Here is a 14671-nt window from a genome sequence, read left to right as displayed (position 1 = left end):
GCTGTGAGGATTCAGGGATGGGGAGATGCCCGCGTGCGGCTCGGGCTGTCCGTTAGAGTCCTGCAGCGCTGCCTGGGAGTTTACCTAGAAGACGTGACGGAGTGAGGAGCTGCCGTAGCTCAGAGGGCATGTGGAAGGGGACCTCGGGGCCTTGGCCTTGCTTGGCTACCCGCATCCTCTGTTGAGTGGTACTGCGGTCCTGGGAAGTCGATACCAGATTTGAAAGATGCCTCGGTGGGCTCAGGGCCCTGGCCTGGGCGTCTAGCCACCTGTCGCATGGTAAGGCCTGAAGAGCCGGGACTCACAGACAGCACTAGAGCCATGTTAGGTTTTCTGGAATATATGGATCCGTTACAGATAGAAAAAGAAGAGAGCAGATTGTTGGTTCAGTGGGCAAGCTAGCTGTGAAAACAGATGCTAACGACAGGGGCGCACCCCCGAGACTCCTGGGCATAGTCCACAGGCAGCCCCTCCCACTGCCTGCACACGCGCGCGCGCGCACACACACACACACACACACGTCCCGCACCCACTCTCCCCCTCACACACCCAGCGCCTGGCACAGCACATGCTTAGTTGATGTCGGTTTATATCATTCTTGCAACTTATCTCAGGCCACTAGGGTTTCCTGGCAATTCTTTTCCATGTATCCGCCTCTGGGCCTTTCCTCAGAGCCACCTGGAGTTCAGTTGGCCTGAAGACTGCCCTTTCTTGGGGAGGACGGTAGGGTGGGGAGAACCCCTCACTTTGGGGTTATGGCATTGTCCATGACCACGAGCATTTGTCCTGAGGTGGAAAATTACCTTACTTTGTTTCAGTGTAAGCCCTGTTCGATGGATGGCGCGTAGACGGGCAGACTATCCAGCAGTCTGAAAAGTGTGTATGAAGGGCAGATGGAAGTTAGGGAAGATGTCAGGGCGGTTCCTTGGAAGAGGATGGCAGATTGTGACACATGGGATGTAAAGGAGGCTTAGGGTCACAGGAGCAGGAGTCAGCCCTCCGCCCTGCCACTGGGCAGATCTGCCCTGCCCCTGGAGGCAACCCCTGTCCTGCCCAAGCACATGACAGCGGCTGGCTGGCACGCTCTTGCGCTGCGCCTGCATGCTGCCCTGGGCTGTCTCTGGCCCCTGGGCCTTTGGTTCTGCAGCCCTCTCCCCAAGCACCTGCCACCCATCAGGCTGGCGCCCAGCCTAGGGCTGCGCAAACGAGACTGAGCCCCTCCCTGGGCTGCTGCGGGGCAAGATGCGGGGGACTGTTCTGTGACTGTGTGGAGAGGTCCCGGTGGCCATCCCGTCCTCCCCGAGGGTCCTGCGAGGTGCCAGGCTGGGCCAGGGACCAACTACATCTGTATTCCCACTTCAGCCGATGCCCCAAAGCCAGAAAGATGGGGAACCTGTGGAGAGCCTGTCGCGTGGGGTAGGTGCAAGTGTGTGCACCGAAGGCCACCATTCAGATGCACAGCACAAGGCTTCTCCGAGCCAGTGGGGAGGGGCAGAGACGGTGCCGAGGGACTCCCCCAGGCTCTTCCACCATAGGGAGCTGCTAGGCAGCACTCCCTGGATGGCCACCCCTCACCGCCACCCTTTCTCATTCTAGGTCTGACTACGACGACTGGAGACCGTCCCTGGCCAGCTTGCTTCAACCCATTCCATTCCCCAAAGAGTAAGTTCCCCTCCCCCACGGAACAGACCTCCTAGCGGGGGCTGCACTTCAAAAAACACACCAAGTCACTGTGGGGAGACCCCATGACCCACGGACGGGATAGCCTGGCTCTGGGGCCACTCGGAAAAGTAGGGCCACACAGAATGTGGCAGAGTCCCGGGGACGCACTGAGCTCGGGAGGCCTCCAGACCCTCCCCGTCCAGCCACGATGGACACGCAGTTCTGAATATGCCTCAGCAGGGACCAGTAACATTTGCTCCTCTTGTCTCCCAGGAGGACGGTAAAGGAAAAAAAAAAAGGCAAAGATAATGTGTCAGGTAGAGTAGTGCACACTTGTAATCCCAGCATTTGGAAGCCTGCGGCAGGAGGCTATGGAGTTTCCAGGCCAGCCTGAGCTACAGTGCCCCCCCAGAAAACCCATAATGCATGTGGAGTCGTGTTCCATGCTGGGTGGTGAATGCTGGAAGCTTCCCTGCACTCACTACCACCGTTGGTTCGTGTTCCACTTCTGATCTGGCCAGAGACGGCCCCTCTGTCTTCCTCTCACCGGCCTTCACCCCGGTGTTGAGTTTCTCACAGGCGCCAGGCGCAGCAGTGGTGAGTGCTGGCGTGAGGACGGCCTCAGATGCCGCTGGGGCTCTGTTTTGATAGATTGGAAGAAGCCAGGCCCCGGGAGGCGGCCGGGGCTCTCTGCGGAGCCCATTAACAAGCCTCTGTTTATGAAATGCGGCCCCTCCAAGGAGGGCATTACACTCAGTAATTGCCCCATTTGCTGGCCCCGCCAGTTCCCTGGAGGCCCCCGGGACTGGAGACCGGAGAAATCTGACTCCTGAGAGCTGCTCTGTGTCGCAAGGGCCGTGGTATCACAGGCTGCAGCCGCTGTCCCCACAGGCCTGGGCACACTTGACGGGCCCATGATGCAATGCGCCTGGAAGAATGGTCCCTGAGTGCCTGCTGACGTGCACTAGTAATTAGTGTGGCCGTGCCTTAATTGTGGAACAATTAACGAACACACCTGGGTCCCCAGAGCCCACGCATGTCCCGGGTGCATCACGCGCCGGGTTAGCGCTGCGGGTGTTGACAGGTGTGTCGCGGTGGTGGCTCTGGGGCGTGGGGGGTTCCGTGTGTTTGTATCACTACCACCCTCTCCTCCCACCCAAGGAGATCTTTGTTCGGGAGTTTAGACTAGGCACAAAATGTGAGCATTTCATTCTCAATTTCCCTTTCATTCTTCAAGTCAGACGTAAAGTCTAGACGTCCCTGGAGGACACTGGGCCGGGCTGTGCCAAGGCCTGCTAACGCCTTTTCCCTTTGTTTCTATGCAGAGCCCTCGCGCACGAGAAGTTCACCAAGTGAGTATGCGGGCCGCACCCTCCTCACCCTCTCCCGGTCCTAGTGTCCCCACCGTGAGGTCACCCTCCTTCCAGTCTGTGCTGGGGACCGCCTGCATCGTGGGAGGCCACAGTGGCTCCTTCTGAGTGCTCGCCTGCACCCCCACCTCTACCCCCCCCCCAGTCCATGCGTGGCCGGGCATCCCCGGGAAGCACCAAATACACCTTGGACCGGCCTGGCCCGTGCCTTTGGGTTCTGCCATGCCCAGCCCTGTGACCGCTCTGCCCGCCTCTCTTCCAGGGAGCTGAAGTATGTGATTCAGAGGTTTGCGGAAGACCCGCGACAGGAGGTGAGCCTTGATCTTTTCTCTTTTTTGGTGCAGGCATGGGCTTGAATTCAGGGCCTTACGCTCTCACGTACCTTTTTTACTCAAAGCTGGCCCTTGACCGCCTGAGCCACAGTTCTACTTCTGGCTTTTTGCTAATTAGTTGGAGAGTCTCTTAGATTTGCTTGCTTGGGCTGGCTTCGAACCACGATCCTCAGATCTCAACCTCCTGAGTAGGATCAGAGCCTGGCTTCTGGGGCAGCTTTTGACCTCCGGGTCACGTGGCCACGGGTTCCCCAGGAGCCACACTGCTTTCAGAAGCCGCGCTGATGTGCTCTCCTGGCCTTGCATTTGTTTTGTGTGGGGGTGGGCTTGTTCCCGTAATTCCCTCACGAGAAGCCTGTGAGCAGGTCCTTCCCGGCCGGACCCCCTTTTTCTGTCAAATTGCCCCCCTTTCAGAGTTGAGAAAATGGAGGCTCATCGCCACCCCGAGGTTGCCCAGTGACACGTGGCCCAGGCTGAATGCAAAGCTCACGGGCCTGGCCGCACAGCCCCGTCCTCTTCTCACAGCGCAGTCTGGGGCGCTCGGTGGGCCCCGGGGCGCGCTTGTCAACAACACAGGCTCTGGTCCGTCGCCCCTCACGGTCCAGCCAGGTCACTGGGTCTGTCTGCCCGGCAAGGAGTCTGGGTTTTGAACAAGCATTCTTTATGGTTCTCACGTGGTCTCTAAAGCCACACCGGAAAGCTTGCTTCGAGAAGGATCTAGTTCTAAAACATGGTGTTGCTCACACCAGTTTCAGAAGCAGTGTTGTGTGTGACAGGGAAAGGCATTGGAAGGCTGGGCTCCAGCCATGGTCCTTGCTTTCACCCGAAGTCATTCCTTAGCGCGTGTGAAGAGACAGAGTCTCAGAATTCCAGCACCAGCCAGCCTTGAAGTGGGAAGAACAAAAGTAGGGCCAGCAGCTTCCAGAACAGAGCAGCAGAGGCAGCTTCTGGAAGGGAAATTTCCGAGCCAGGGACACGCGCGCGAGTCCTCAGGGGGCGGAGCTTTAGGAAGGAGCAGCTGTCCGAGGAAGCACCTGAGCCCGTCCTCCTCCTGGCCCTCCGCCCCCTGCCCTGTGAGCCTCTCCTCCCCCTCCCCCTTCTTTCTCCTTAAGTGAAGCTAGAATTGTTACTTTAATTCTCTGCCATATTTGTCGAGTGGCATTTCATAGTCTTTGAGTCCTTACTCCTGTGAGGAAAGTATGTCAGTCAGTATTGACTTGTCTTCCGGCTACCGGGAAGTATAAAAAGCCCACTGCCTAGCCAGGCGCCGGTGGCTCACGTCTGTAATCCTAGCTACTGAGGAGGCTGAGATCTGAGGATCACAGTTCAAAGTTCCGGGCAAGGAAAGTCCTTGAAACTCTTATCTCCAATAAACCACTAGAAAGCCGGAAGTAGCGCCGTGGCTCAAGTGGTAGAGTGCTCACCCTGAGCTGAAGAGCTGAGGGACAGCGCAGACACAGTGGTTCATATGTATAATCCCAGCTACTTGGGAGACACAGAAGGGTTGTGGTGTGAGACCAACCTGAGACTCAAGCTACTAGCTGGGTGCGGTGTTGCACACAGGGAGGGCCGTGGGGAGGTGGGGGAAGAAAGGAGATGAACAGCCCCACCCAGCGGAGGCCATGGGGCTGAATTTCAAGCAGAGGTTTACCCTGGGTGGCCCTGTCCCGATGAGGCCGCACCACTGCCCCGGGCCTACTACCCAGCGGGGGCCTGGCCTCCATGCTGGGAGCCACCAGTGCCTGCGGGGGGGGGGGGGGGGTCTTCAGGCTACCCCAAGGGAACTTGGTGGGCTGGAATCCTGCAGCTGAATGAAGTGACACACATTCCTAACTGCCCAGCTGGTGGACATTTTCCCGGGCAGATTTTGGGTCACGGTGTCACCGGGTCGCATCTCTGCCCCACAGGTCCACTCGTGCCTGCTGAGCGTGCGGGCCGGCAAAGATGGCTGGTTCCAGTTGTACAGCCCCGGAGGGGTGGCGTGTGACGATGACGGGGAGCTCTTCGCCAGCATGGTACGCAGCGCGGGCAGCAGCAAGGCAGCAGGGCAGCGCGGGCAGCGGGGCAGCAGGACAGTGCGGGCAGCGGGGCAACAGGGCAGCGCGGGCCTCGGGACGGCAGCACGCAGCCTCGGCCCACCGCGGCTCCCCGCCAGCCTCCCTCCCCCAGAGCTGCTGCTCACCAAGAACACAGCTGCCAGCCCCGCCTGTCCACCTGACCCTCGGGCCGTGTTCCCACACCCCCGCGCTCCCCCTGCTCCCGGAGCTAGGGCGCTTACTGTCCCCCATCTTATGGACGAGGCCGCGGAAGGCCCGGGCACCGCCCGCCTCAGCCACAGTTCCCTGTCGCGCTCGTGTTTTGTGCAAAGGACTGGGTGTGGCAGCACGCGGCTGGATTCCAGAAAGCACTACAGAGACACCAGCGCCATGCATTCTAACAGTGAGGGTCCCTTTAAACTCCTGTGAAAGGAAGTGGGTATTGGCCTTGCCCAGGCTCGGGTCGTAGCCCAGCCGCCCACCAGCTGCTCCCTGGGCAGTCACCTGCCTCCCTGGGCTTCGGCACGGTTGGCCCCTCAAGGGAACCACAGCAGTTTCCCACGGCAGCAGGTAGATTCTGTGCTGCCCATGCGTGGGCTCCCAAGCCCTGGGCCTGATGACCCTCGTCTCCACCACCCCCATCGTGAGTCTAGGGAAGATCTTTGTGCGGCTCCGCCGCTGGGCCCACTCATAGTGGGCTTTCGGGTCCCTTTCCTACCCCCTCAGCACCCCTCACCCGTTTCCACGGGGCTCCTTGCCCAGTGCTCTGTGCACCCCCCAAAAATCGCACCCCCCTGAGCACTTGGACCACCTTCCACCAGCTCTGTGGCCTCCCCTCTGATGTCACCGCTTACCATGGCAACGCCCCCGTGCCCCGCCCCTCCGGGCGGGGACTGCTGCAAGCGCCCAGGAGCTGGCAGCCTCCCAGCTTGAGAGATTCCGTTTGTACACCAGAGTTGTTAATGATGGCGTGGAAAGAAATGTCACCAGGGAAGGAAGCAGGCAGCCAGCCGGCTGGAGATGTTGTTTCCATGGAGATGGAGATGTGTTGTTTCCATGGAAATTCACGATGAGGAAGTGGGCCCTGGACCAGACAGCAGGCTTGATACTGTGTGCGGGGGAGGAGGTCTTCCCGGCTCTGATAGCATCTGATGGCAGGTCAGGGTCCCCTTTCCTCAGACTCCCCACCCCCCCTCATACCAGAAAGAAAGACACCCCATCCCCAGACAACCCAGGAGGGGGCAGGCTTGCCACGTGCTTGGATTGTGGGGTAAGCAATCTTGGCAGACGCCCTCAGGAGCTCACAGTGCCAGCGTCAGGAGCTCTATGTAACCAGCAAGTTACCATGTTAGCCTCCTGCAAACTCTCAGCTCAGTGACTCCTAGTACAGTGGTAATGTTGTGCAGCAGTCACCACCACCGTCTCTAGAACTTTCCTGGTATCCCAGCTTCACCTCAGAGCCCACCAGGCGCTAACCATCCTCCTGCCCAGCCCCACTGCCATGTCCCGTCTCCTCCCTGCCAGTGCGCCCGTTACGGTCCCCTTGGTCACTCGGCAGAATGTCCTCAAAGCCATCCATGTGGGGAGGGGTCTCTAAGCAGCCACTGTGGGTCTGGTGGTCGCTGAGGGCCCCACTGTCCACACGGGGTCCAGCCAGGGCTAGCCCCAGGGACCTGTGCCGCGGCTTCCTCCATCCTCACCTGTCCCTTCCTGCCCACAGGTGCACATCCTCATGGGCTCCTGTTACAAGACCAAAAAATTCCTGCTCTCCCTGGCGGAAAACAAGCTGGGCCCGTGCATGCTCCTGGCGCTGCGGGGAAACCAGACCATGGTGGAGGTGAGGGCTGGGCGGGGGTGGGGGGGGGCAGGCCCAGCCCTCCCCAGCTCGAGAGCACCGCCTCAGTTGTGACTGGCGTGTTGGAGGGAGCGGTGGCAGGCGCTGGGCTCCGTAGTGCTCACTTCTCACTCGGGGTTCAGCTGGCTCACCGGCGGGTGGAGGCAGATGGGTCCTCCCAAAGCCTTCCCGCACCAGTCTGAGGACACCATTGGAACAGCTGAGGCTTCTGGCCTCCATTTTCGTGTGTGACCGAGGGAAGCCACACATGCCCAGAGCATGAGCCCAAGCCCCTCACAGACCACGTGCTGCTCCTCCCCTTCGATTGCCTGCCACACCTTGAGTCCCCAGAGTCCCGGAGAGGGCAGAAGCCCGCTAGCTTAGCCAGGAAGTCAGGTGGCATCGCCACCTTGGCATCATTCTGCCCTTTAGAAGTGAGTCACTAGCCAGGCACCGGCAGCTCATGCCTGTAATCCCTGTAATCCAGCTGCTCAGGAGACAGATCTGAGGATTGTGGTTCAGAGCCAGGCAGGAAAGGTCCTGAGACATATCTGAAAGTGGAGCCACTCTGAAAGTGGAGGTGTGGCTCAAGTAGTAGAGCGCCAGCCTTGAAGGAAAATGTGAAGGGAAAGCAGTCAGGCCCTGAGTTCAAGTACCAAGTCACCAAGCTAGTTGTGTGTGGGAAGACAGCTCTGCCTCAGTTGGGGACAAAGAAACTTCAGGCATGGTGCCGTAAAACAGCATGTTTCCCACGGAAGCAGCCGTGAGGTTTGAAGACCAGTCAGTTATCAGGGCAGCGGGATCAGAGCACCTGAGGCACGGAATCAGCACAGGCCAAGGCCCTGTGGCGAGGAGAAGCTTGTTGGAGGTCAGGGTGGCTGAAACAGTAGATCTGGAAACGAGAGGAGTGGGCTGTGGCTGGATGCGCATTGAGCCCGTCAGTACCAGACCAGAGGTGCTGGATTGGGGTTTACAGCAGGTAGCAGGAGAGAGGAGCCGTGGGGGGCTGGAGTCTCCCCTGGGTGGTCCTGGGGGAAAGTCCCGGCAAAGGATCTGGCCAGCATGTTGACCCAAAGTGACCGCCGCGCCAGGGGACGCGAGGTGGAGGCCGCTAGCCTAGCTCTGCACATCTGTCTGGGGACACCAGTTCCCAGTGAGACCTTGGGGGGCCTGGTGCACACCACACACGGGGCTCGTGTGTGGACCCTCTCGGGCCACGCGTGTGACGTGCGTGTGGCTTGCACAGATCCTCTGCTTGATGCTGGAATACAACATTATTGACAACAAGGACACGCAGCTGCAGATCATCTCCACGCTGGAGAGCACGGATGTGGGGAAGCGCATGTATGAGCAGCTGTGCGACCGCCAGCGGGAGCTCAAGGAGCTGGTGAGCCGCGCCCGGGGAGGGGGACGCTGTGCCACAGGGGCCTGGCCACGCCACCAGTCCCCAGCACAAGCCCAGGCTTGCTACTACCCCTGCTTCTCTGCGAAGGGCGTTTGTGCACCTGCCCACTGGCCCGGTGGGGCATCCTAATGTATGGGTGGCCACAGTGTCACTGCTACCTGTATTTCTCAGGATTGCATCTGCATAGAGCAGCCATGAGAGCTGGGGGGGGGGGGGGGCGCAGGGCGGGGGGCCGGGTGGATGGCATCCTAATCCATCTGCTTTCCCTGCAGCAAAGGAAAGGTGGTCCCACCAGGCTAACACTGCCCTCAAAGTCCACGGTGAGTCTTGGGCCTCAGAGGTGGGGTGATGGGGGGGGCAGCTCTGTCAGGGCCAGGTGGGGTACGGGAAGAGAAGCAAGAACCACGAGAGCAAATGGTGAAGCCATCAGTTGGTGCTCTGGGTGGACACCAGCTTAGCACGTATGAGTACCTGGTTCAATGTTCACCACACACACACACACACACACACTCACAAACACGCACGTGGACACCAGCTTAGCACGTATGAGGACCTGGTTCAGTGTCCACCACACACACACACACACACACACACACACACACACACACACACACACACACACACACACACACACACACACACACACACACACACACACACAGCCAGTCTTTCTTAGCAATAACGGCTGATAGCAAGTTTGCGCTATTGGATCACTAATCTCTGCCCTGCAGTTTGGTGTTGATTTGGTGTTGACACTGCTGTTTCCAGGGTTTTCAGGGATCTTACAGTCTGCTTCCTTGTGGTCTCTGATGGAAGTGTGGGTTCCAGACAGGGCCAAGACAGTGCACCAGGAGGCCCAGCCAGCAGGAGGGAGTAAGAGGTGGAGGAGAGCGTGCTCTTCCTTCCAGAAGGTTCTAACATCTCCTTGCGCCCACTCAGCAGCTGGGCTGCAGCTGTCGCTCAGGACAGCCAGGTGGCAGCTACACATCCGATTGTGGGGCGCCTGTGGCGCACACCTGCCGCCCCCGCTCCTCGGGTATCTGAGGCTTCCAGTTTGAAGGAGTCGGGAGTGGCTGCCCTCGGGGCGCGGCCGGCGCTGCACGCAGGCTCTGTGGTTTCCTTCATGCTGGGAGCTCAGGGCGCGACCTCCCAGCCGGCCTCCCAGACACGCGCGTGCACACACCGCTGTGACAGGGCAGCGGCCTCACACCAGCCAGACACCTCCGCTGCCTCGCCACACGCGGACCCCCGCACGCCCTGAGCCCCGCTCCTGCCCCTGCAGGACGCTGACCTGGCCCGCCTGCTGAGTTCCGGCTCCTTCGGGAACCTGGAGAACCTGAGCCTGGCCTTCACCAACGTCACCAGTGCCTGCGCCGAGCACCTCATCAAGCTGCCCTCCCTCAAGCAGCTCAACCTGTGGTCCACGCAGGTGCCGCCGCCCCCCACTCCCCTGCCCTGCCCCGCTCCCCACCCCCGCACAGCCCCCCTGCCTCCCCTCCCCCCACCCCCGCACAGCCCCCCCGCCTGTCACGCCTCCTCCGCCCTCCCCAGGGCTGCCCCTGAGCCCGGTGCCGCTCCCCCAGGCAGCAGGCTGGAGGACATGCTGTGGCCCGTGTCTCAGTGGGGACCGCCGAGGCCTCGGGGAAGGGCACGCGCAGACTCCTGGGTGGGGGAGAGGCGCAGCTAGCGGAGACGCGGGGCCCGCTGCGGGGGGACGCATGGACGGCCAGTGGTCGTGGGCTGCCGACACCACCTGCCACGCCACTCCCATGTTGGCAGAAGGAAAATTGTGCCCGTCAGCTGGCCCCACCGGAGCCTGGAGGCCCGCCGGGCGCAAGGCCCCTGGACTCTCAGGGAGGCCCGGCCTGTGTTCGGGAGAGCGGCCCTCCCCAAGCTCATGGCCACAGCTCAGCGCCGGGCCCGCCCGCTGCCCTCCCTGCCCAGCCGGGTGCTGGAGAGGCTGAAGGTCTCTGTTTCCCACAGTTTGGCGATGCCGGCCTGCGGCTCCTGTCAGAACACCTCACCATGCTCCAGGTGCTGAACCTGTGCGAGACCCCGGTCACCGATGCCGGGCTGCTGGCCCTCAGCTGTGAGTGCCCGGCCGCACGCCCAGTCCCTGCCAGGGGCCGGGAGCAAAGCAGAGCGGGGTACCTTCCTTGGGGAGCTCCCCGTCTGAGCCAGGCACCAGTGGCTCCCCAGAAACTGAGACCTGATCATGGTGGTTCAAAGCCAGTCAGGGCAGAAAAGTCCGTGAGACCACCGATGAACCACTAAAAAGTCACAGGTGGAGCTGTGGCTCAGGTGGTAGAGCACTAGCCCTGGGTGGAAAGGCTCAAGAACAGAAGCCAGGCCCTGAGTCATGCCAGTGCCAGCATACAAAGGGGGAGAGGCAGCCTAGCAGAAAGGGCCATTGCCCTGTTCTGGGGGGGCTCTAGGGGGAGCGTGGAGGCAGGGGTGGGATTCGGGAGAGCGCGTTCTCTCTAGGTGGGACTGGTCCTGATGCCCACTGCAGGCTTCGGTGCCCGCCTGGCCCCTCAGGCACCCCAGAACAGACGGGGACGTTTGTCTCAGCCAGCTTAAGAACCAAGCTGGTTCTTGGTTTAGGAAGGGGCGGATCTGAGATGCGGCCCCACCGAGGCGCTGTCCCGCTCCCCACTCGGAGCCCGTGGGGGAGGGGGGCGGCAGGTGTGCGGCGAGGTTTAGCCATCGGAGGGCCCCACAGAGGGCAGGGGGCACAGAGGCCCAGCTCCGGCCACATCGGAGTGAACAGCACCGCAGCCTCCCGCCCGTCCCCACGGGGTGCCGCCGGCCATCCGCCGCAGCTGGCACGCACTCACCGTCCATCTGTCCTTGCACAGCCATGAAGAGTCTCTGCAGCTTAAACATGAACAGCACCAAGCTCTCGGCTGACACCTATGAGGATCTGAAGGTGAGTGCTCCCTCCCGCGGCCACAGTTGTCTGGGGGGTGGAAGAAGAGCCCTGCAGAAGGGAGGGAAGCCCGGGGTCCGGCGGGAGCGGCAGAGGGCCCCGGGCAGCAGGTGGACAGGCTCGTGGGACTTGACCCCGCGTTGCTGGGCATCTCCAGAGCCTGGCGGCGCTTGTGTGTCGGGGTGGCCTTCCACAGGGCAGTCTGGGCGGGGAGGGGTGTGACGAGGTCCCTTCCGGTTCCCCGCAGGCCAAGCTCCCTAACCTGAAGGAGGTGGACGTCCGCTACACCGAAGCCTGGTGAAGGTCCGGCTGCGCGGGATGGCGCCAACCGTGGGACGTTGATTAGCTGTAGAGCAGTGGGTCCTGGGGTCACACCTGGCACCGGCTGCGGGATAGATGGGGGAGTCTCTGAGGGCGAAGGGGGGAGGGGAGGGGGTCCGCAGCGCCCAGTCCCCACCTAGTTCTTTTAGCTTCATAATTGGAACCTCTGACCTGACCGAACGCGGACTTCGCGGCAACAAGAGGGGCTCCGCGGCTCGGGAGGGGAGGCGGGGCCCCTTCGTGGATTTCCTTTGCCTTTGTGTTCAGTGCCGTGTGGGAAGGTCTCGTCACCCCCACACCATCTCAGCCGGGGGGGGGGGGCGCTGGCCTCCCGGAGGCACCAAGCCGAGCTGAGGTCACCCCGCGTCTGGGGACAAAGCCCAGCCCCATCTCCCCCCCCGTCCTGCGTCCTCACCATTGCTATGCAACGTGGTTCTTGTTGTACATAAGATTTAAATAATGCACCTATTTAAGAAATGTTGGCAAATTGCAGGTCTGGGACCTGCTGTTATTTATGAAGTCTTTGACACCCCCCTCCCCCCCCAGCCTGTAGTACTGTACGAACCAGTCAGCCGTCGGGTTAGTGCTAGTGTTATTGTTATTTTTTTAAAGGAAACAGACAAAAAAAGAAAAAGGAAAAAAAAAAACACAACAAAAGTCCCTCCTTGGAAAATTAATTGCTTTTCCGTAACGATTCTGTGTGCTGATGCTGGCCGGTGGTCTGTGCGTCACTGCTGCTGTATATTTCTGATTTCTAAATGTTCCCGGCTTCCTCAAATGGTGGCAGTCAGGCTCGGGGTGGGGGGAGGAAATGGGGTTCCATACTGCAACTTGCTCCTCTAAGACCCAAACTCTTCCTCTCTCCCCCCTTTTATCGATTTGGAGGGGTGCTCACCCTCACCCCTGTCCGCCCCCTGTAGAGCTGCCCGCCCCCAGCTCAGTCCCTGCTGGCCTTCCCTGGCCTTGTCCTAACTGAGATTTGTGGCCCTCCGTCATGTGCGCCCCCCCCCGCCCTCACGCATGCCGGCCTCTTGCATGGTCTCGGAGAGGAGAGATTAGCGCCCCACCAGCCTGACCACCGTGTCCCCCGCGCCCCGACAAGCCAACCTCGTGTCCTTTATGAACAGTCGGCTTTTTCTTACCAAGCCCTCTCTGTACAGAACAGCCCCTGGATGGTTTATTTGGGGTCCCCCCCAGCCCCTTTTTTTTTTCTGTTGGTTTAGCACAAGTACTCCCTCCTCCCTTTCCTCTAGCACCTCCCGCTGAACCCACCTTCGATGTAATTGTTTTATAAATATTTAATCTTATTCAATGGAAACCATGCTTTTGTCGTTTTATACTTTGCTAGGTAGACTTTATTACCCCCGATGATGCCCTCATTTTTTTAAAAAAGGAAAAAAAAAACCACCACCAAGAGCAAAATTGGGTTTCAGTCTTAATTCACTTTTACGTGCCAGGTTTTTTCCCCCCCGTGTGGGTGCGTGTGAGTGTGTGCCTGTGCGTGTGTGTGTGCACACGTGTGTGTATGTGTGTGTATGTGTGTGTAGTGTGTTCTGTTTTAGTGTTCTGTTTTCTGTTGTCGTTTTTCTGTTTGGTTTACGACTCTCCCCTTCCCCCAGTTTCGTACTTCACAGCAAGCACCCTGGTGCCGGAAGAAGCAGAAACAAAAAACATTTTTAAAAATTAAAAAAGAAGAAGAAAGAAGAGCCCCTTCCCCGCACTGTTGCTTTTCCTGGTGGTCCCACTACTGTCACGTAGCTGTACAAAGAGATGTGAAATACTTTCAGGCAAAAATAAACTGTAAGTGACTCATCGACGGCTGGTCTCTCTGTGTACTTTGGGGGGTTTGGGGGCCCCTGATCCCAGGCCATGGGCAGGCCCAGCACCCCGCTGAGGTCCCCCAGTGTCCTGTCCACCTCCCCGGCCACACTCCCACCGCCTCCGTGACAAATCCCCACGCCTTGCCTGCCCCCGGCCCTGCTCAGCCTGCCGCCTCCCCGCACACCTGCCCCCTCCCCGCACACCTGCCGCCTCCCCGCACACCTGCCCCCTCCCCGCACACCTGCCGCCTCCCCGCACACCTGCCGCCTCCCCGCGGCAGACTCTGCCATCCTGCAGACCCTGACCTACAGTCTGGAACTCTGCGTTTCTTGTTTCTTTTTGTTTTCCTGTTGGTCACTGGGTTTAGCTTAAAAGTAGTGTTCTATCACTTTGAGCCACGGCAACACTCCTGGTTTTCTGGTGGTTCATTGGAGATAAGCATCTCAAGGATTTTCCTGCCTGGGGCTGGCTTTGAACCCAGATCCTCAGATTTCAGCCTCCTGAATAACTAGGATTGCAGATGTCAGCCACCAGCGCTCAGCTGTGGCTCTGCGTTTCGGACACTTGGGGCCCACAGTCTAGGCCTAACCATCGGCTCCCTTCCCTCTCCCTTCCAGGGTCTCCCCCTTACCCAGTGATGGGCCTGGTATGGCTGCAGTCCCAGCCCCGCCCTCCTGCCCCAGCAACCTCATCTTCTTGCCCGGGCCTCTCGTGAGGACAGGAACATGCCCTTGACTGGCCCTTCCGGCCACCCAGCTCCATGCACCCCATCCCCCCCAACCCCAGCGCAGCCCCGGCACTGCAGGCACGAGCGGAGATGCCAGTGGCTTAGCACCCCCAGTGCAGGGGCCGCAGGAGACAAGGGAGCCTCCCCCGTGGGCCTGGGCTTGGGCAGCACGGCCGTCTGGGCAGCCACACGTCCTGTTTGAGAGCCTTTACTTCATCCTCGCCCCCAGCCCAG

General features: G+C 60.2%; 1 protein-coding gene across 1 annotated transcript in view; it reads left to right on the top strand.

Annotated features, from left to right (window-relative positions):
- The window catches only part of LOC138822879 (C-Maf-inducing protein), a 153791-nt gene extending 140086 nt beyond the window's left edge, over positions 1 to 13705 (top strand). Inside the window, exons 11-21 of the mRNA XM_070015856.1 lie at positions 1597 to 1662; positions 2988 to 3014; positions 3295 to 3343; positions 5272 to 5379; positions 7121 to 7237; positions 8481 to 8621; positions 8912 to 8959; positions 9922 to 10068; positions 10623 to 10728; positions 11498 to 11568; positions 11816 to 13705. Of these exons, the coding sequence (XP_069871957.1) occupies positions 1597 to 1662; positions 2988 to 3014; positions 3295 to 3343; positions 5272 to 5379; positions 7121 to 7237; positions 8481 to 8621; positions 8912 to 8959; positions 9922 to 10068; positions 10623 to 10728; positions 11498 to 11568; positions 11816 to 11869 (934 nt within the window). The 3' untranslated portion in view covers positions 11870 to 13705. The remainder of the gene's footprint in view (positions 1 to 1596; positions 1663 to 2987; positions 3015 to 3294; positions 3344 to 5271; positions 5380 to 7120; positions 7238 to 8480; positions 8622 to 8911; positions 8960 to 9921; positions 10069 to 10622; positions 10729 to 11497; positions 11569 to 11815) is intronic.
- The last annotated feature ends 966 nt before the right edge of the window (positions 13706 to 14671 follow it).

This window comes from Dipodomys merriami, unplaced genomic scaffold (assembly GCF_024711535.1).
Source record: "Dipodomys merriami isolate MVZ:Mamm:240054 unplaced genomic scaffold, mDipMer1.0.p SCAF_116, whole genome shotgun sequence".
NCBI classification, from domain to species: Eukaryota; Metazoa; Chordata; class Mammalia; order Rodentia; family Heteromyidae; genus Dipodomys; species Dipodomys merriami.
Note: the sequence above shows the minus strand (reverse complement) of the source record. Positions and strands in the feature narration are given on the sequence as shown.